Genomic DNA, 22,580 nt, shown 5'->3' with positions numbered 1-22,580 from the left:
GGGTAACCCGGGCGTGATATTCTGGGGGTTGTCGCTTATATACCGAACGTACGAGCGACGCATCATATAGTGACACAGCTATTCTGACCACATTATGGATACGCACAAATCTATAGTTTTTTATAGTCGTGCAGATGACAGAAAGTCTGATGTGGAGTACCATAAATAAACCCTGTGAACTATGTTCGAGTGTATGCGCTCAATGAAGACACTCGCCAATATAGGCAAATGTGTTTTTGGCGCTGACAAAAACCCCTATCCAAGGTGCCTAATTGGAAAGCATAGTTTGCGAACAGACTCCAAAACAACAAAGAATATTGTAGGCTTTTGTTTTAAAGGGACTCAGGTCAGCTCTGTTTGGCCTGGCCACTTACTTGCATAAGTACATCGCGAACCATGCCGACATTGCACTGTCTGTCCCTAGTCACATTGTGCAGCAGAACAGGCAGTCGACAAGGCCTGAATAATATCCTCAAGCAGGGCTAGACTCTGGCTCTATAGAGCTAGATCGACCATTCTATGTTGTCTGTGTCTATGCGAACTTTGGTTTTAGTTGTGTTTACTTCAAAAGGATTATAATAGACGCGAACTCGTAACCGCTCTTGATCCTCGCCAGCTTAATGCGATAGTGAAGAAGTACCCAGCTCATGACAAAGAGGCACTGACGATGAAAGTGTTGTTGTCAAGTTCAGGTACACTAGCCTAGCTTTAAGCTATTTTGATTTATACAAAGCACTAGTCGTGGTGCACAGCGTCGATCTTATTACATCGCTGACGAAGTATTATAAAATGGCTGCACTTCTTTGTTGAGTACATCTTCGCGGTTAGGTCGGCATAACGTGGTGGCGGATGCAATTTTGCGTCGCCCCGACTATGAATTGATGATGGTCATATAACGCATTTATTAAGCAGCACATACACTGTCAGATTAAACGAATAATGTGTCGCATAGCTAAAAGCTTTTGACGGCAAGACGTTTGGAGCTCAAAAGCCTTTTTCTTGAAGTGTTAATTTGCACATTTACCTCACTGATCTTTATCCGAAGGCATGCTGTAACAAAGGTTTGACTCACTTGGCAATTCATGGATCGTGGTGCTTCATGATAAAAACCCCAGGTACAGAATACCTTACGAGGTGTCTGACACCTCTGTGTGTGACCACTTTGGGAGAAAAACGACGTATAGTTTGTTGAGCATGTATTAGTGAGATAGAACATATGTGCGCACACGTAAAACAGAGTAAAACATCGCCACATGATGCGGCAGCATCAAAAACTGCCTGTCGGTACCGCTGAGCGTTGACAGTCCACAAGTATAAACTCTGTTTTCTGTTTACGCGCCCGGTAATACCGGCATTGTCGTATTTGTAATCAGTGAAACTATCACCGGCAAGGATTACGCAAGCTGTCCTTCTACAAAATGTTTTACCAACATGGCTCGCCGATATACATTGTATCGTGTAGAGATCTGCGTTGAACAGCAAAGTTTTGGCAAATATCGTTTAATATGCTCGGCACTAGATTGAACATGTAGACCTTCTCCTTTTAGACCGACGTGTGATCACGGAACGCTTTATGTACGTTGTGGAGGACCCCTTCTTTAATGTATGTGCAGAGAGACTGCGGTGTCGATGTGAGATGATCTCTAATTTGTGTGACATAATCCGATTCATCCCTCCACAGGCTCAAACTTATCTACAGAATACCTTGAATAAATCCTCGTGCTTTGCTGAAGGGCAGGATGCTTAGAAGCAACGCGTCGATACAGTACTAACACGAAGTATGTAGCGGCAATGAACGCTGTTAATATATGTACACATGCACTACACAGCTAAGATGCGTCTACGCTACACTGGACTACTCGCAATCTTAGTCAAAAGGGACTAGATCTCACATTAAAAATATCGACAAAAAGCAAAGGATTTTGTGCTATACATGGGCCTGCTAAAATCTTATTAGTATCCCGCTTTTACAAGCCAGTCGGGTTTGAGGTGCTCAATTGGAGACGAAGCAGCAATTATACATTCAATTGAAGCCCCCAATTTATTCGCTGCTCCAGAATACCGACATGGTTCCGAAGGGCTGTCTAAGGCCACGGATAGCGATGCTCAGCTAGAAAAGCACATCCAAAACATGAACCGTCTCCAATTTAACCATACGCCCGGAGTCACGGACAGAATTGACGTGCCACCATGACTGAGTGAGCTCACGAAGCCTTACGTGACTGGCTGAGGTGTCACTTTCTGTAGCTTTCACTTATTTGTGTAGGGTTAGTAAGCTGGGTAAACGTCTGCTGTTACCAGTATCTCTTGAACAGGAAGAGACTATGTAGTTCGAGGTCCCAGATGAGCGAGAATTTTCTGGCACCGTGGCCGCTGTATCCTGGCTCTCTCTCGGACTTTATCTCCCCTGATAGGAGACAGGGTACCGTAGCGCAGTGTGCTTCCGACTAGCAAGTAGGACCCTGTTCTGTTTCAAATTCAGGACATGAAGATATGTGAGGCTGTTGACAGCAACAACTATTTATCACCTCGACATCCACGTCGCGCGATGTACTCGCAACGCTAAGCATTAGATAATGCTCTAGTCAGACGTCGGCCTCACTGAATCTGAATGCATATTACTATATAAATTAGGATTTGCTATAATAGTAAGGCATTACTATATTAATCAGGAACACCTAGGGTTTTAGATATTGGCGGCTTTGCCGCAACAAAAAAAATTAAATACAGTTTCGTTTTTGAGCAAGAATGTTCGTTTGCCTTCGTAAGACTTTTGTACTTAGAGGTAGCGGATTGCGATCCGCTACACATGTACTGGTTCTAGGAAAAAATGTAAGGCCGGTGACTTTAGATTAGCTTCCTCTCAGCAAAAAGTTACGGCAACCCCGCTGCACTTGGTAGCACTCGTGGTCAATTTATGCCTGAGTCGTTATGGCTGATCCTCTGTGAGGATGGAGGAAAAAAAATTGTTCCAGGGCATGCAGGCCATGAGGGCGTGGAGCACCTCTTTTTGCAAGGATCTAAGGCGATAAGCGCGCGCCTAAAGGTGTTTTCAGACTATGAAAATGCTTTGTTAGAGCACTTACAGCAGAAACTGTCAGCTTCGACTGCGTCTATGACGCCACTGTCGAGGACGGAGGACTCCTTTCGACCCAGGCCGCTCATGATGAGCATTGAAACTTTCGAGGGTCAGGATAGAGAAAATCTCCTGCTTTGCGTGAGAGAGATCGAGATGGCTATGGCATCCGCCATGCTTCAAAACGAGCAACAGCGCGCGGCGCTGGCTATCTCCAAGCTCGGGGGCCGAGCACGAGAATGGGCACTAACGTGCGGTGCTTCGGTTGAAGCGCCGTTTCCCACCTGGAAGCAGCTGAAGCGTCAGCTTTTGCGAATGTTCTCGCCGCCTAATCAGGTATATTGCGTGACGACGCGTTTCCTTGCTGCCCGACAGGGCAAAAAGGAGTATGTGGACTTTGTACAAGAGTTGAGAACTCTCATTGCCGAGATGGCAGCAGACGTTGTAAGATGGAGTACCTACCCCATTGTAGATGTTTAACCTGACTAACAAAAAGAAAAAGTGGTACCGCTCCTCATAAGTAATGTTTCTTGCAACTTTGGTGGGAGAAAGAGATTATTACTTTTCAAAGTGCAAAAGAGCCGTTAGCTAAATCTAGGTGTAATTTCTAGTCTGTGGGTCCGTTAACAGATAGGAAATCAATGCTCATCTTCCCCCCTAAAAAAGGCACCGACCTCCAAATTTATTGTGCCGTGCTTGATAAAGTCAAGTATTGGTCTCTCACATCACCGACTCAAGCAAAGCAGCATCACATGGACAGCAATGCTACGTTATTTAAACTTTAAAGAAGTCAGTCATCGTTCGTACAGGTTTCACAAAAAGAACCTTGGCATCGTTCTCGAAGCCGCTCTTTCATACACTCAGACGGAGAAGCTTTTTGTCGAGTACGGAGACGTGAAGCTATTAAAGGTGAAGTCTTCCTGACCAATGTCTCACGCGATCATGGGACGTTTCTAACGTTGAAAGGTGAGAGGAAATTTGTATACGACGTCATGGTGCTTTTTGAGATGAAGATGACAACCTTTTTACGATATCTGAGGGCCAGATGTAGTTCTTAAAGCATGCTGTGTTGCGCTTTAGTATGCGCTGTATGATGTTTGCGCCAATACATGCAATGAAATTGTACTGCTGCGATGCTCTCAAGAAAAGTAGGAGGTTAAAGAACAAGTACTTGACCGACTTTAGTGGGTAGATTTTTGGCACGTTACAGAACAAACTACATTCCAAAATAGCTACATTTTACATTTTACTTGTACTTCAAGTAGCTTTTTCCTAACTTGGGTGTAGAAGCAATGCTACTATTTCGTAATATATTTCAATGCAAAAATTGACTTAAACAGCTAAAAAAAGGGTTAAATTTCTAATCAAGCAAGTCTCAGCAATCCTTTCTGTCATTCAATTTGAAATCCGTCCGTCCTAACATACTAGGCTTTACATGTAGCTGGATCGTCGAGCGGCATTCTTAACAGTGCAGAGGCGCCTGGCGGACACTCGTCTATTTGAATATGCATTGCCCTCGCCAGCAACTCTATCTTACCTAGCTGGTCTAATCTTGCTAGTAATGCGATTTGAATCACCTCGCTCAGCTACAGTATGAGATTTGATTGCTGATGTGGAGCGGTGTGACGCAACTCATAAATAGATTAGCTCACTACTGGCATGGCAATGGATGAAATACATCCATTGCAATTTTCCGCCACTTTGCACGTAAATCAAGGAGTCATATTGCTTTTTAACATGCGAGAATACTACTTCGCTTTTATCGCATATACGGCGACTAGACATAGTGAAAACCAGCTCTCAGCCTTCCCGATCAAAGCGTTTGACACCAGAACATTGCTGCCAAACGAACCAAGTGCTCTCTGCCCACACGTCATTTCCATTTCCACCAATTCGTTTGCGTCCATATCATTGAATAGCCAACGGGTGACAATTTCAATGCTATTCTCGTTGCTCAATGATCTATTTTTCTTGCCTGTATATGTTTTACTTACCAAATTCTCAAATAATAGTAAGAAATTTTAACGACACCAGACCAAGTGCCGAGGTGGTGGTGCCAAGCGCAGTTTGAAAATTAATCACGCCGAGCTTTGCGATCAATGCCAACAACAGCAAATAAAGAATCGTAACCAACGTACAGTGGGCTAGCCACAACAGGTTCTGTGAAAATTCGATTAAACTTTACTGATTATAAACAATTTCGTCTGCTTTTGACAGAAATCTCGCAGACTTCACTCTTTCGTTTCGCGGATAAAGCTTTGGCTGTGCTTTAATGAGAGAACTGTAAAGCCATTGAAGTCTTTTAGAGCAGGCTGCTTGTACCGGAAGACCAAGGCGACAATTAAGACGACCTCAAAAATTCACAGAGCGCCACATCCACAGCTATCACGACATCAGTAGCTGCAATCACGTGCCATTGGCATATCCCAATGATCGTCACGTTTTTTTAGATTGTTGCACTGGCTTAGGTAGTTGAGCGCTACAAATCTCTTGTGTTACTTACTCATTTGTGTGCTTTCACAACAGGAATGGGGAAGCACGACCTCACTATAGCCGGAGCAAATGTATTAAAGTGAAAAATGTATGAATTTTTCAGATGTATGGATATCTAGAGTGTATAATCGTAACCTAATCATTCGAAAGCCGATAGATGATTTTCGCTCATCTTCAAACTCAATCGCGAACACTATCCACGTATAATCGAGGGTTCGACTCGCTATCAGTGACCATCGACAGCTTCCTGATGTCAGCAAAATTGATGCATATGGGTGTTCTGTATTAAAACATACGCGTTTGTCTGAGGGTCATAGAGCCAATCAAAACATAAGACAACGAGAAAAGTTGCTTTTTTTGTTCTGTTTCGACGCTTGTATCGCAACATGATGTTGTCAACAACAATTAAATAGAGGAGTTAGACTAACCGAAATGTTAAAACAAGGTTTAAACATCCCTTTATCTGTAGAAGACCAAATTATAATTATATATTTAGGTCATCCGGCTCCAGAAAGTGTGAAAGTTGGAGTTTTTACTCTGGAGGCCTTGCGCACCTTGCCACCAATTCTAGATTGGTAGATTTGCCCCACAATCAAGTGAGTGAAACACATATCACATTAGCATTGGGTCTCATGCACCAAGTATGACAACTTCTACTAATGGTGCGCTTTAATTTCTGTGAACTTAAGAGACATGATCTCGTTTAACAGCTTTAGCCGATATCACGCTTTAACAATTCTCACAAGATCTCGTTCAGCAGCATTAGCCGAGACCACAACTCTCACAATGTTGCCCTTTCTCTATCCAGCAACACGATTTTGCTTATTACCATAAATCATTCATAATAACTATTCTCAGATCGGTGAATCGATGCAAAAGAGTCATCATTTTCAAAATAATAACCTCGAGAGATAAGAAACTTTTGACAAATTCAGTCAGTTGTTCCCACAAACATTTAACAACATCAACTTTATTTACGCACAGCATTAAACGCTTCAAATTTTGCAATAAAGTCCAACAAAAATCCACTGGGACGATCACTAACCCCGCGTACGCCGCTTGCACGAACTAGTCCCGTGTCCCGACATTACAGGACTCATTGCAGTTGAGGGTGTCTGAGGAGCGATTGGCGGAGCTGATGCCTCGTTTCCGACCTCAGAATGCTGAGCTACTGGGGCGAACCCTGATGCCTCGTTTCCGACCTCACCCGTCCCACCGTTTGTGATAGGAACACATTGCTCTACAAAGACAATTTCATATCATCATTTGTTGACGAAGCAAACACAAGATCTTTCACTTACTGTAAATTTGCCAATTTGGTGAGTGAACCGCCAGCCAATAAAATACAAAAAGACACTTGTTGCTTTTGCATACTGAGAAATCCGTTGGAATTTTAGCTGGAAACGATGGAAAATTGGCAACACAGTCATCATAGTGAAATACCATCTTATTGTCGACCCAAGCTTCACACGGGCCCTACACAAATAGTATTTCGCAATTATGAGCAAGATTCAAAACACCCAAGTGCGAATACATACGTGATGTGAGCCTAGAAAACCCTCCTTGAGCTCGTCGTTCTGCCACCACATCTCCTTGTAGTTTCTTACATTAACAGGCTTTGCCGTGTCCAGTGAAAAGCCATAACCAGGAGAGATCGGATCGATCATATCGCGAAGAGACTTGTATCCCGTTGCTTTCCAGTGCTGTGCAAACTGTTTAGCGTTGTTTACTGGCTCATGGTTGTAGATTCCGCCTTGGAATCCCTTGTTTACACTGGCGCTGGTAAGACCATTGTAAGTCGTATAGATACTGCCGGGCTTATATGACGCCTTGGGTTGCGAAATGTAACCATGCGCATTCACGTAGCTAACCAACGTAGCTATTGCAATGACACTCGATGACGTGAAGGACCTCATGATGTTATGCTGCTTAAAGACTTTGTCTTGACTGGATTGATTACAAAGTGAATATGCTGGGTGGATAGGCTCAGCTTCTTTGATTTTGCAGATGTAAGAAATCTCCCGCATTATTCTTGTAGTCACTTTACAGTGTAAAAGTATGGATGCTCAGCCATTGCAGTCGGATTGTATATCTCGATGTAAAGGGATGTGTATTGTGCCGATGAAATAAAGAACAATTATGTTAACGGACGGGGGGAAAAGAATTGTGGGCGAAAGCAGATGATTAATCGCTCTGCTCTGATAGACGATTCACATAGACGTATGCAAATAAGGTGTCATTTGGTGGGTGCTGTCATAGCCAAGTTCGTGATGTTTAGGTAGTCTTTACAGACCAAAATCAGTCGTTAGTAATCGGTCTCGTATCTGCGCTATAGTGTATTTGAATTTTGTATGGAGCGTATTTCTGGCTACTCATCATCGTCCAACCGCTATTTGGCATACATTTAAAAAGCATTTCGGATCAAGATTGTTGTAAGACATGCAATGGAATGTAATGTTACATGCTTGATTTTGCTCTATACATTTGAGACATAGTAAGTTTCTCGATGACACTTTTTTCAAATCAGTGATCTGTGATTACAAGGATCGTGGTGAAAGGCTTATACAGCAGTACTAAGGCAACAATACAATGTTTTCTGAAATGCAATAGGCGTCGACCGAAGCGCAAGATTGCGATTTTAAATAAACGATATTTTGAGAACATCACACGTTGTAAGTAAAAGTTATAAATTGGTACTCAATCCCTCTTAAATTTCGGTAACCTCCGTCAACATTACACATCGCTAGTATTCTGAAATAGATGACGATGAATAGATGTCATATGTTATCGGGTACAGAATAGAGCATGACACTGTCACTATCGCTCCCTCATTTATTGAAGCGACTTGGATTTTACACAACATCTGTCAGCGGGCAGTCAGGAATTAAAGACGACGCATAGGTTCAAAAAAGCTTGTCTCGATTTTGTAAGGATCCTGTTTTCTTGTCTGATAAATTCGTATGTAGTTTTATGACCTGATTTTACAGGTCTGAAATTATTTTTTATAGCGTGCATCTTTTTTTTAAACAGAGCTCAGATGTACCGAAGTCCTGGTACAAAGGACACAAAAGTACGTCACACAGTATATAATAGATCCAAAGTAAAACAGACATTTTACCTTTAGTTATGTGTGTCGTCCAAATATAGAAAAGCAAACGAAATTCTCTGGGTGAAGCATACAGAACCATCCTAGCGGGCTCATTGGGTCAAAAAATCCTCTTATCTTCAAATTGATTCCGATATAAGTCACTTCATCCCTGCTCATATCGGGAACGCACTACAGAGGCATTGCAAGTAAGTGTCCATTCACGCGCGCGGCTAGCTTAGCCTCCGCTGGCGCGACGCGCTGATGCTCATTTAAAGGCATGGCTGAGTTTATGGCCATCTCAACGTCTACCACTCAGACAAATCGATTATAATCTTCCCTGGTCGGGCAATTAATATATGCGACCTCACAACGAAGGTATATTGAGCTTTCAGCGGTGCATATATAAGGCGTTTCAGGTGTCACCTCAGCTCAATATCATAGCTGATCAGCGCCTACATGCGAGCTATCGACAGCCTTTGGGCTGCCAATTACAGTAGATCATAGGGATCAGTGCTAGACAGGAGCTCAGTAAGCGTGCTTAATTGTCTTGGGACAGGTGGTAACAACTCGTGTCCCATTTCATAAAGAACATAGTCGAACGACTGGTTAATGACAGGTGCTAACGGCTGCAACGGTTAAAAAAGCGCACCTTTCAACAGAAAAAGGTTTGAATGAGAAATATCGCGAAACAAACACGAATGGAATTGGTTCGTTTGCTCCTCCAAAAAAATGCCAAGAGCTTTTAAGGAAATCGCGTTCCAAGTCTGCTCTTCTACTTTTAAAAGTGACGTTGATTTAGATTAAATCTAGCTTACGATAGAAATGTATTTGCTCCACTATGCTTAATGGTACTTTATGTCCTGCATTTCGTGAGGGTAGATGCCATCGGATCTCTCCGCGGTAAAGTCTTCTACTCCCAGTACTTTGTTACTTTTGAGATATGCTCAAAAGAGTCTAAGGTACTTACACCGAACTACGGAACGTATTCGTTACCCCCTCGTTCTCTTAAATCTGGACGACACAGAGCTCACATATAATATATGTTTTTCAGGAAATGCGCAGAAATGAATGCTCAACGAGGACCCACTGCTCTTGATTGTTTTAGATCCACGTGCACCTGGCAGTACTTGCTCATGCGAGCATTGTTTGCATCAAGAGGTCTCTCCTGACGTACTTTTATTGCTCATCATTCGATGAAAAACTTATCTCGTAGCCAACGACGTATGATCAAATCTCAGTACGTGCTCTCTGATAGGAGCGGTCATACTCTCCGGGGTTCGGCACCGTTCTCCTCGCCGTGAAATGCACGGCCAAGTCGGTCGCTGAGGTAAGGTATATCTCATGATTTGTCTCTCATCTGCACGAATTACGTACTTCATGCATTTCCTCTGTCAAGAGATATGATGCTCAGGAAGACGTACAGCTTGTCAAAATGAGCTGGATCTGGCTCAGCAACCTTAGCTGGCTCGTCTGCAAGTGGAATAGTCGCGAGTACTTTTGCTGATTCCATCACGTCGCGATTATTGGCTATATCCCTCAAAATTGTCCGTGGTGAACCACGACACGCCAAAGCGTCCGGACCTTCCCTGAAAGCAGATAGCAAACGCAGCGCTCAGACACTACTTCTCTAGTGCATTCTGGTCCCAGGTCACCAGCCCTCCGGAGTACCGCCTGTGTCAAGAGAGGAAGTGGTCTGGCAAATCCATACCTCATGGTATTGTATCTTTGCTACCGAACGCCGGTAAATTGCTGATAAAATCGTGACTCGATTCGCGAGTGGAGGAAAGAGGATAAGTCGCACCACCCGTGTCGCAGCGCTACAAGTCACTTTCGGTGGCGCAGATGTCAAACGAGGAACTGCAAAGCGCAGCGTAGGCATCGCGGAAAAGCCCATCGCTTTAAGTCCTTGCTTTTTATGTCTCTGCTCATCTCGATGCTCTTGCTGGAACAGCTGTCGTTAAAGCGTGTCACAAAGATTGACTGAGAATCTCGTTGCGTTAGGCGACTGTATCTCTAATCCCGGGGGGTCAAAGACCGGTGATACGGCAAGTCGTAGCGGTACGAGCGCGAGGGCGATCGCACCAAAGTGGGGAGTCAAACTCCAGTGAAATTTCGAAGCGGGGTATCCCTTCACCACATTAACCACAGCTTGTTAGAGCTGTGATTGTTGTGAAGCCGTGATGCGGACGATTCCTGTGGTGCTTACCCCTGGTGAAACCGCTGCAGATGATGAAAAGCTCTTTGAGCGATGGGTTCAGCGGTACCAGAATTTCCTCAATGTGCAGCTTACAGTTTAGCCGCAGGGAGGTGACGCGCGTGTGGAACGCCATCTCGGTTTGAGTTTGCAAAACTAAAAGCTGGTCGCTGACTTCCTTCGAATTCGGGCTCTGCGACGCATGGGCTGATCCCTCACGCTCCAACAAGCTCTGTGGTCTCTCAAGCGGGGCAGTCTGCGACCGCAGCAGCTTAGGGCCATAGCTTGAGCTCAGCTCATGGCCCTTCGGCTTCTCTGGCCATTGCCGAGAAGCGTGGGGCTTACGACGACATGGAACGTCGTGATCCCTCTGATCATAAGCGTCCACGATCCTCGATGCAGTCTTGCCGAAGTGGCACCTCAAACTCCCACAAGTTCTCAGAGTTGGGGTATCCCCGCCATTTCAAAAGATATTGGGTTTGACCCTGGCGATGACGTCAACCCACAAGACGTTCCACGTGATAATGGGCACCACCCCACCGTTCTATCTGAGAAGAGACGGCGCTGGACGACAACGGCTAGGTCGATCGACGTCCGGTAACTCGCGATGCTCATCGAGCTCTTGAGGACGAGGTCCGTCTCGATCGGCACTCCGCTGAGCGTCATGCTGGGGTCGCATACTGCTGCGCGGAAGACCTAGAAAACTTGGAGCACGTTGTACACCGGATGCCTAACGTTGAGGACTATCGCGCTCTGTCGGAGCGGCTCCTAGCCTTTAAAAAAGACAAATGCGTCGCTTTATGCGACGGCTGACCGCTTGGGGCCGTTGGAGATGGATATTGCTGCATTCCGTGCCCTAAATGTGGTCGAACGCCTGTGGATGCCACTTCGGCGCCAACACTTCCGCTTCACTACGGCTTGAGCAAATCCACATAAAACACCGTGTGGGTGCGCATCCGTTTGATAAGGTTTAGCGTATACGCAAGGCCCCGCTTGGTCACAGCCTTAAACGGTCCGACAAACCGTGGACAAGCCTTCCTTTTAAAGATAGCAGAAATTGCATGTGTATGATGGTTTTTTGCATTTGGTAAAACCACGTCTCCGACCTCAATCTTTTTTACGTTACTGCAAGTCTTGGTTCTCAGCTATCGCGATGCGAACGTGTCGTAAGACACTCAGTCTGGTATTAAGAAAGTTATCGACTTCTTTACCACAGTAAGAGGGCTGAAATCAGCTAGCCGCTAGGCTATTCCTCCCCGACCAAGCTCTGAACAATGGGATGGCGGCGTCAGCGGGGCTCAAGGATAAACGACCTCGTTCACGAAGAGCAGCGTGTAGCCGGTCGACGAATGCATGCATTGCTCAGAGCGAGCTCTATGAATGGCAGCGTAGCGCTCCAGCACTTAGGCGTCTTAGCGCAGACGAGCGAAGAACGTCCTCGACGACGCGATTAGCGCGCTCAGCCTAACCATCGGTCTGCGAATGGCCAGCTGATGGCATATCCAGCTTGGTGCCCAGCACCTTGAAATTGTTGATAAATGCATCCCAGTGAAGCGTGGATCTCTATCGGAGGCAATTGACTTTGAGGTCCATGTTGTCGAAAGACACGATTCACAAACAGTGTCACTGTACCGACACCGTCGATGGTATCCGGCACCGCCGCAAGATGGGCCATCTTGCTCAAACGATCGACGAAGACCACGACTCTCGTGTTGCCCGCCGAGCCCTTCGGCAGGCCAAGAACGAAGTCCAAACTCAAGGACTGTCAACATCCGGAGGGTAACGGCAAACTGGCCAGCGGCGCTGCCGCATTCATGGAGGGTTTCAATCTCTGACACGTCTCACACGTGCGCAAATAAATGCTCGTCCATTCGTACAGCTTTAGTCACAATGGTGACAATTCACAGATCTGTGGGTCTTCTCACGATCGAGGTGACCACTGAGTGGGGTGTCGTGAGCCTCATAGAAGATACGGTACTTCTAATCCTCATCACAATTCGTGGCGAATTCGTCGAATCAGTGCTAAAATACAGCAATTCATTATACTATGAATATCGGTGCAACCGTTCACGCAGTCGCGACGACAACTTCTTGTCCGAGTTTCCTTCCGAGAATTGGTAGCAGCACTACACATGTAACATTACCCGCGTATGCGGCGTGGATCAAAGCCGTCACAGACGACGTCACCGTCTTGACATGAGCGAGCTCATAACCTGGTCCGCGTGACAACATATTACCCAAAGCATTCTGCTTTGCTGTGTTATATTACATTTTTTAAAGATATATTCTGCAAAGAAGGAGAGCTTTCTAGTCATCTTCTGCGAGTAGTGAGGCGACTGAGTCGCAGTGCGTAGCGACGAATAATCCGTGTAGATCACGAACGGCTTGGAGCCGAGCCATTGAGCACTGAACTTGACACGTGCATCCCTCATCGAAAGTAATTTCTTGTCGTGAACTGGGTAATTCATCTCTAAGGTCATGAGCTGACGAGATTCGAACGCGATATTGCCCCTCGGTGTCTACTTACAGCAGTGCACAGCCGATGGCAAAGTTCGAAGCGTCGAAGACGACGCGAAAAGAATGATCGGGGTCTGGCAACGCCAGTATTGGTGCATGAAGTATATTTGACCCCATCGAAAGGTTCCCGATGCTCGGTATCCCAACGTCATTCCGCATCCTTCTTAAGAAGATTCGACAATGGCCGTGCCATTTCTGCGTAGTTATCGCTGAACTGCAAGTAGCTGGCGAGGCCAAACCACTTGCGCAAGTCCTTTTGGGTTTTTTTAAAACCGGCCAGTCCACAATGGTCTTGACCTTAGCGGGATCCGCTCGAAGGCCACGCTTCCCGACGAAGTACCCTAAGAAGAAGGTTTCTTCTGCATCGATGATGCGCATTTGTGCATTAGCTAACAGCTTTTTCGTGCGCATACACTCGAGCACCGTGCTTAAATGGACAATATGGTTCTATTCACCCGTGCTCCCGTGCTCCACACGACTGTGAACGAAAATATCGTCGAAGTATGTCTGTGCATATGACCGATGGGGTCTCAACAATTGGGTCACAAGACGATTAAATGTTGCTAGTGTATTTGACAGCCCTTAGGGCATCACCATCCACTGCCAGAGCATGCCGCTCAGATTACGCACCGCTGTTAGCGGAGAACCACTCGCTCTCATGAGCAATTGGCAATATCCTTCGAACAAGTCGAGTGCACTGTACCTTGTACAGCCATCCATATTGTTTTGGAGAACATCCGTCCTAAGAATCGGCGTCTGTGCCGGAATGGTGGCAGCATATTATAAATCAAACGATACGCCACTTGACGTTCGGCTTCCGGACACGTAACGTGAGTGTTAAATGGGGAGACTTGCTCTCACGCACCATTCCTGCCTCGATTTTCGCCCGAATAGAGGCGTCAATTACGTCACACTGCTCCTTGGCCAGGTGCCATTGGCGTGTTACGCAGTATTTGGTTCCCGGAACCAGGTCAATCACGTGACGCAAACCTCGGTTTGGAGGTAGGACCGACGGCGGGTTTTTAGAAACGACATATTGAAATCTCTTTACCAAATGATAGTTCGGATCCACGGATCCTCCAGGATCAACTATCCACTCCGTGCGTTTAGCATCTTCTTGGTGTCTTCCAGAACAGTTTCGTCCAAAAGCGACGACGAGTTATTCTCCTCTTCCGGTCGTATAATGACATTTCGGCTAAATTGCCTACCTTCGACACACCGGCAGACTCTTCGAGAAACAATCGTCCGGGCTAAGAAGAGCATCCACCATGCCTCAGACCTCGTCCGACCATGCCACTCGTTGCTTGCAGCGACTGCTTCGAGACGTGAGAGTTACTCAGTAAATGACGTGCCACTCCACGTGCTTCACTGATGCCTCGGCCCTTGGCCAATTGTGCCACTCATGGCATGCAGCAACTGCTCCGATACTTGAGTAGCGCTCAGTGTTTTACATGCCACCCCACGTTCAGCCCGCGAGCCATGCTCGGGACTCCTGTCCGACACACCTTCGGTACTCGACAACTCGGATACTCCGACCTCCATCACGTTGACCATCTCGGTCCAGTCTCCGCGCCAAAAGCGTTTTTTGCCTCCTAGCAGAGGTGGATCATGACTTACCAAAGCTCCACCAGGAGACGATCGCGTAGCGCCCATGGTCTTCGACACTGAGTCGATCCATGGTTTGTGGTGTTCCAGCCATGCCATACCAAGGATGGGGTCATACCATGTATCCAAGTCTAAGACTTAGCAGCGTTCCACGCTATCAAAGTCAAGAACCTTGACAACGAGGTTCACAGCGACCTTCGCAACCGTGACACATGTCCCCGTCGCTAAGCGAACAGTGACGATGTCACTCAACCGCGCCATCAGCGCCTCGCCATTCAGCTGATTTCCCTCCATCGTAGAGCGTCAAGCTTAATTCCCCGAAGCCCAGAAATCGATCACGATCTTCTGTGGCTTCGCGAGGCCCTTCACGGTCGCTTCCACGACCAGCAAGCCCGGCTTGCATACACTGTTTGTTTTTAAGAGAACGGATCTCTTCGGGGCTTGTTGGGCCCTACTGATCTCTACCACTTTGAGGTTAACTAAAACTCAATTCTTCCCCGGTAGGCCACCCCGCGCCTACTGGGTGATTGTTTCAGCCACTAACTGACTTGTTGTTATAGTGTAGCCACAACATCTTGCAGAACTCACACCCTTCATACCAGGGCATGTGAAACCTCGTTACACGGATGCTCCTCGACGAAAACGGTTCCAGTGACTCACCAAGTCGCCAACAAACAGATCTCTCCTCACCCGGTGGATTAATTATAGCCGTTCTCCAACGAGGAAGTGTCTACTGCAATCAGCCTCCCCGCCGCATGCGTCCGAGCTCTCTGCCATTTTCCATCGGCGAGAAGAGTTTCCACACCATCCCGCAATTATATTCAGCTCGGGATTAATGACTTGGACATGGCTCAACGAGTCCATGTGGCTTCACTGTAAGTGCAAAGTCACACCGACCTTTGCTCGAATTAATCGTGGCCGCCTGAAGTTGCTCGCGACGCTGGTGTGATGCCATAGATACCAATGCGTGTTGGCGCACACCAAGAGCAAAACGAGCGCAAGAGGCTCGCTTCATGCGCTATTCTGATATAAAGGGCATATCTTCGCATACCCTTCATAAATAAGGTACCCTGGAGACTTGAAGCTAACGAAAATACTAAGTATCAGACTGAGAATATGCATCACCCGTCTCACGTCGTTGCAAGGCAGCTCAGAGAAGCGAACGTCCACCAAAAGCATTGTCCAAGGTTGACTTTTCAAATCGCCCACATTACGCCGCGGATATCGAACTTACTATAGTACCTGCTGATTGGAACCCTGCTTCTCTTTAAATGACAGCTGTTACAGCTTCCGATAAGAATATCATCCATCGCAGAGCTGGTCGCATCTCATTAGCAGGAAACACGCTACGATGGGTGACCCTACCTCTTCTTCAAGAAAAAAATTCAAGCCGAAAGTGCGCTGGGTCGTAAGCAGCCACGACACCAGGGCGAGTTCAAAGCCTAACGAACTGAATACAATTCATTCACCTTACCAGATAATGTTTACAGCCTTAGTACATCCTCAGACCCATTAAAACATTCAATGTGATAATGGGTCACCCCTTGCTTTTTGAACAGCGACGGCGGAGGTACTATTTCCCGCGACTGATCTTCGTTAATTTACTCTGTTGTGGTGATTTGTGGACTCTTTCTAAAAGTCACAATGTGCGTCCGAGGTTGCGATCTACTCGATCACACATTCGCTCTTTGAGCTTCGCCATCGCACTGCCATACTTGAGGCAAATCGAGATGTCCAGAATCGCGTCGCTGCTTTGTAGCAGAGAGTAGCTCAGCTGCAAGGGATGACCAAGATGCTGCTTTATCTACATCAGAGCCCCTCTTGTCTGAAAGATTCGTATGAGCGGGATCGTGGTATGGCTTTAGTAGTATCACAAGGCAAAGCGGTGTTATCGGGATATTTAGAGCTGAACTCGACTTAGATTTTCTACGACCGTGAACATTCCCATGTAGCACGACAACTACTTGATGATACAGACAGTCGACACTGCATGTGCAATTACGTCTATTGCATCCGACCAATCGATTTGCCGTACGACTTATTTGTTGATTGTTTTGCCTGCCTCTGACTGTGGCGTATTGCTTTTCTTTGTCTGGCCTTCAGTATAGCGTCGCAATCCCTGCCCAAGACGCTCGATAAATCACTGGGTATGCTACAAAATGTAGCCGAGCTAATATCAGCATATCGATATTGATCGATCGGTTCTCCTCCGCTACAGCCGTGACTACTTTGTGGCGGTGTCAAAGGCCCTCGGGAATTTATCAAACATTTGATATATAATGAAATAAGCCTGTAGAGGCATGCAGAACATTATTTGACACAAGCTCAACGAATAAGGGTTATTTGTCCCAGCACCACGGTCTCCCCGAGAAAGTGCTCAGGAGAATAGCATTTGAAACATCCTATCTAATGCCGAGCTTCCTGGGTAATGCTAGTTCAAACTTCGCTGTACAGTGCGGATCTCTATCCGATACAATGGCTGCTGGCAATCCATGTTGTCAAACCGGAGATCACTATGGCTGAACACTCGCCGTTCACGTTATTGCTGACAGTAGCGAGATGAACCATCGTTTTACATAGACCACAACACTAGTATAATCGGACGCGACTTTTGGCAGAGGAGAAATGATATTGATTCTTGCGGGTTGCCAATCATTAGGCTAGCCATATAGAACGTCGCATGCGGCGAGGGTCTAAGCCGTTCAGACAGTTTACACACGTGCATGACCACTGATACCAGTTGGGCTACCAATACAGAGCGCTCACCAAGCTTTATATCTTTCGTCCCGATGTGGCCACCGAATGGGGTATCGTGTGTATCGTACAGTATTCTGTAACTGATGTTCTCATCGCGAGGCACCGCAACAAACTGAGTGTCATGTGGACCAGTGCTGTAATAAAGACAAGCAGTGTGTTATGGCATAGCGGTACAGGCGTCCATTGCGCGCTTAAAAAAACGACATCTGACCTTTCAAATTTCTTGCTTCTCAAAAAATTTCAGCAGCGCGTTTGAAATTGCGTCTGACCCGTACGGCTTACGAATCGCCCCAAGTTTTGGCGATGCAAAAGTGCATCCGTTACCCCATTAAGCAAACCCTTCTTATACCTATTTTTAGAGATATATTTGAATATAAAACAAAAGACACGACGCTAAGCAATCACAACGGTACATTTGTCAAAGGAGGATAACCATCTTGCCATTCTATGTGAGAGATGTGGGGACGACCCCACTGTGTGCAACACCGTGTATTCTGACAGGATTACAAACGGCTTACACACAAGCAGGTTTATGTGAAAAGAACATAGTTTATTTCAATTGGATATCTGCCATGAATGGGATAGTTCTTATTAGCAGCGTTTGGCTGGAAAGACTCGAACGCGGCCACGCGATCATGCCCGTCATGATCAACGTGAAGCAAAGCGCTGCCAATTGCAAGGATAAAGCGCCATAAACGACGTGTATCGGCCGATCTTGGTTGAAAAGAGCCATACAGCATGATAATGCAACTTTTGGGCTGCGCTCCACCACCTCTAGATATTTTTTGAACGAGATTTATGAGGGGTCGAGCGATGTAGACACTTTAAATGGTACTTTGCATATAGCTGGTCAGTCCAAATTTCTTTTTGGCGACACCACGATATGGTATGAACAGCTGCGTCATCAGACAATCGAACTTTGCTGCCGCTAAACACTCCATGTGCCGCTCCAGCTACTCCCAAAGTATCCAGCTTGAAAAACTTTTAGCGCTGAGAGACATATGCTGACTTCACCAGCAGTTGATCATTTCAACCAACCAGGTCGACGGCACTCAACAAAAAGCAAGGCGAACATGCGTTTCTGTAAAACATCCTCACTGGTAATTGGCGTTTGCGTTGAAATTGTGGCAGCATAGCCAACTATTTGCATGCACAATTTCCCACTAGCCGCTAGCCTTTTCACTAAAGTTGGCGTCAAGTTGAGATTTATTTCCTACCAAATCTATTGAAAGCTTTACACGGAATAAAGCGTCAATGACATCACACTGCTCTCTGGGTTGGGCCATTGTGTTTTTCTACGATTTGTCTCGGGAATCAAGTAAAATTCATGACATATCCCCATCTAGGGGCAATACAAATGGGTAACCCTTCATCACTTTGACGTGATATTCTTTCAGCAATATATCGATATGATCGTCGAGGATAGCGGTCTCATTTTCTTGCACTTAGGCTCTGCGAGTGTTCTAAACAACGGATTCAGCCATCACAAATACCGAAGTCAGCTCTTCCTCATGCCAGCCGTACCACTTCTGTGACCCTAATGTCTCAAAAATCCATGCTCAGATCATTCATTCAATCCTACAAAAGCTTCTATCAGAGGTTTTAGAAAACTTACAGCTTTAGCACTAACCCAGCCAATATATATACATGAGTGACGAATCCTTCCCGCCATTTGACCTCGGAGCTTCATTACCCTGCAGGGTAGCCTTTAGCGGTAATTTTATCTCAGCAGTACCGTCATATTATCAAAAGAATACATCATCCTTGTGACCTACCGAGCCTATCTTTTCAACTCGAGACTAACAGTCGTCGTTAAATTCACCGGCTCCGGCACGGCAGATTGAGACAGCCAGTCACATCAACTCTCCGCAAACTATGATTCAGGAGACAACAGCTCGCAGCTGATCCTTAACGTCCCGCCAAAGACACAATTCGGGGATACAACATGCATTTGTTCATGCTTATCTCAATAGTGATACACTTTGGGGACCTCGATGTTCTATCACTTTGACTTCCGGGATCTACTCGAGGCGCCTACAAATACTATTGCTGACGGTTTCAGACAATCCCATGTCCGCCTCAATAGTCATCGCGGCTTTGTGCCCGCGCCAAAGCGCTTCTTTCTACTGGTAAAGGTAGATTCATGATTCACCAATGGTTCACTAGGCAACAAGTGCATGATACCTAACCTTGACTCGTGGCGCCCCCCACCTAGAATAAAAATTTTCTTCCAGGATTAGACATCACTCCAAGCATTCAAGGTTCTCAAACTCTATGTAAAGGTTTAACAAAAACTGTGATTTGCATACCAGAAATTTCATCAAAAGGCACACACGTATAAAATCAACATTCGGCAGTTTCAGTGCCTCGGCCTACTGATTTCAGTTTTCGGCAGTCGCGCATCGTAGGTGGATATTTGCATGACGCTCTGGAATCTTTCAGGGCATTCCACGGCTTTATAAAACCCGAAACGCTAATACTAACAGCCATAAACCCCGGACGTTGAGTGACACCTCTCTTATAGGTTCACTCCTTTTACGACTGGGTCCAATCGACCACGATCCAATGTGATATAATATAATGTGGTAGTGCCCCAGTAAATGCAAGGTGGTCGACCGGGTTTTGGCTTTGCCCCGTGAAGGGTTCGTCGTCTGCCTTTACGCGAAAGGCCACTCTCTTGTACATCGCCAAGGGGGCTTGCAAGGCGCAGATGATCTAAGCTACCGCGTATGAATATTTGTGGGTATCGCGGAGCTGCTCAACAAAAAAAAGATCTCTCTCTTCCTCGTCAGCATGGCTGAAGCCGAGAAATATCGTCAGACATTACTGCGGCACTTAGCGCTTCTAGGTACTCAACGTTTTTGCCCCCCTTGACGGGTGGACAACACTTTGTACACACCCTATACATTGTGCGAACCCTCGCCACATCTGCCGCTTCAACTCGTCCCACGTTTGAAACACCCATTTTTCCGAAGCATTGCATGCCACTGCCTTGCTTGAGGATCGCAAGTGCGACGCGGTGCGTCTTTGTTTGGAGCATGGCAGATTTTTGGCCATTTCAACTGTCCCTCACCCAGAAAAGATTTTTTTTTGTTTCGGCTCCCAGCCGCAAAACGCTCAAGACCGGCGGTATCACGGTGAGAGTAATTTTTTTCGGAACCGGCGCGCGGATGGGGCGCTCCTAGACGTGCCTCATCAGCATGCTCTCTAAGCTGGCTAGTGTCATCAGTCGAGCAAGTATTGCTCCTAACCCTTGGCCGTCAGATCCCTGAATTCATCGGATGCCAGGATGGGCAAAAGCTTGATGAATGATCTACTTGTCCATGAAATCGGATTGTAAACATTCATGCTCCTTCCTCACACTTTTAATCGCAATAGCTTTGCCGTGCACTTACACAGATAATTTTTGGACACTCAGAGTACGCGTTTACAGGTCGACGTCGTGCACTTCTACAAAGAGCGAAACGGAGAGACTTTAAAGAAACCACCACTTTTAGTTTGCTTTGAAGCTTCGAGAGTGCATAAATTCAAAATTTATTTTATGCATTTTACTCTTTTTTATGCCTACTCTTCTTATGTACAACTACCAAGCAGCTCCTTTTAAAGTTCTGTTATCTTCATTAATACCGATATTATGGAGCTTTAAAATATTTGCAATGCTAAAAAATAATTCTAAAAATCGTACAATTGTACCGTATTGACATTGATCATTAATAGCTTCAAAATTTGACAAATGATCAAAGTAAAGCTAATACACAAAATACCATTGTAAAAATTATGAAAATCTAAATTTCATGTTATTTTGTGCTAAAATTGCAGTGGTCGCTTATGTGTTGTCTGAATGTGTCTCAATATTGGCAAGCCAATCACAAAGATATAGTATACAAAGGCTCTGTCATTCAGCGTCCCTTCGCTTGTTGCAAGATCACAAGGGGGCCGCACACCTCGACCCAATCGACGAATTTTTAGGCGAGGGTGCTCGCGTGGAGTTTAAAAAGAGCTCAGACATCACAGCTACAGCTATGGACCGCTTTGCACTGGACAAGCTGAAAAATGTCATGGACGACGCGTATGTTGTATATTTATCCCTCTTTGGATAACCCATTCGTGAATTTACGTAGATTGTGATGTATCACAACAGGAAAAGTGCCGTCAAAGCCAAAATGGGTACGGATGTGGAGCGCAAAATGGAGGAAGCTTTATCCAATAAGAATTGGGGAGCTTCTAGCACTTTGCTTAACGATATTGCTCAGCTCACTTACGACTTGTACGGAGCTGTCAATTATCGTTTTGTGCTCGTATACTAACTATCAATTTATCTTATTGTAGTGAAGCCTATGGACTAATCATGCGTAAGATTTGGGATGCACTAGATGCCGAAGGCCGCCAGTGGCGCACTGTATACAAGGCGCTCAGTCTTTTGGATCATTTGATAAAGAATGGCACGGAGCGTGTTATTGAAAATGCACGCGACCACATGTTCAAGCTACGCCATCTCTCGGGCTTCTCATACCACGACGGGTCTGTTGACCGTGGCAACGGAGGTATGATACGATCAAATTTCACAATTGAAATTCTCTTTTAACATGGTTTTGGTTGTTATATATAAGTTCGAGACAAGGCCAAGCAGCTCGTGGATATACTAAATGACAATAATGTGATCCGCACAGAACGCGAGAAGGCTGGACGTTTACGAAACAAGTACGTCGGTATTGGCAGCGGAATTGGCGGCGGAATGGGAGGAGGTTACAGCAGTAGTAATAGCTTTAGCGGAGGAGGGGGTTATAGTGGAGGGGCTGGTTACAGTGCTGGTGGCGGAGGCGGTTACAGTGGTAGCGGTGGTTACAGTG

General features: G+C 45.9%; 3 protein-coding genes across 3 annotated transcripts in view; 2 read left to right on the top strand and 1 right to left on the bottom strand.

Moving 5' to 3' along the window:
• Window positions 1–3,232: 3,232 nt before the first annotated feature.
• On the top strand, window positions 3,233–6,276 carry PHALS_01461 (Retrotransposon gag domain; the record flags this gene model as incomplete). Its single annotated transcript, XM_024715854.1, has 7 exons — window positions 3,233–3,520; window positions 5,111–5,210; window positions 5,294–5,317; window positions 5,383–5,544; window positions 5,603–5,648; window positions 6,066–6,165; window positions 6,259–6,276. The coding sequence occupies 7 exons, from the start codon at window positions 3,233–3,235 to the stop codon at window positions 6,274–6,276; spliced, it is 738 nt and encodes a 245-aa protein (XP_024581511.1).
• Window positions 6,277–6,291: 15 nt separating this feature from the next.
• Window positions 6,292–7,485, bottom strand: PHALS_01460 (uncharacterized protein; the record flags this gene model as incomplete). The annotated part of the gene is made up of 5 exons (XM_024715853.1): window positions 6,292–6,369; window positions 6,473–6,537; window positions 6,615–6,809; window positions 6,871–7,045; window positions 7,108–7,485. The coding sequence occupies 5 exons, from the start codon at window positions 7,483–7,485 to the stop codon at window positions 6,292–6,294; spliced, it is 891 nt and encodes a 296-aa protein (XP_024581510.1).
• Window positions 7,486–21,752: 14,267 nt separating this feature from the next.
• The window catches only part of PHALS_01459 (enth domain-containing protein), a gene marked incomplete at both ends in the record, with an annotated part of 842 nt that continues 14 nt past the window's right edge, over window positions 21,753–22,580 (top strand). The window contains 4 exons of the mRNA XM_024715852.1: window positions 21,753–21,799; window positions 21,872–21,997; window positions 22,060–22,274; window positions 22,341–22,580. The exon at window positions 22,341–22,580 is cut by the window's right edge and continues 14 nt beyond it. Coding sequence (XP_024581509.1) covers window positions 21,753–21,799; window positions 21,872–21,997; window positions 22,060–22,274; window positions 22,341–22,580 — 628 coding nt within the window. The remainder of the gene's footprint in view (window positions 21,800–21,871; window positions 21,998–22,059; window positions 22,275–22,340) is intronic.

This window comes from Plasmopara halstedii (genome assembly GCF_900000015.1).
Source record: "Plasmopara halstedii genome assembly, contig: Scaffold_1561, whole genome shotgun sequence".
NCBI classification, from domain to species: Eukaryota; Oomycota; class Peronosporomycetes; order Peronosporales; family Peronosporaceae; genus Plasmopara; species Plasmopara halstedii.
The sequence above is the reverse complement of the archived record's forward strand: the minus strand, read 5'-3'. Positions and strand labels throughout refer to the sequence as shown.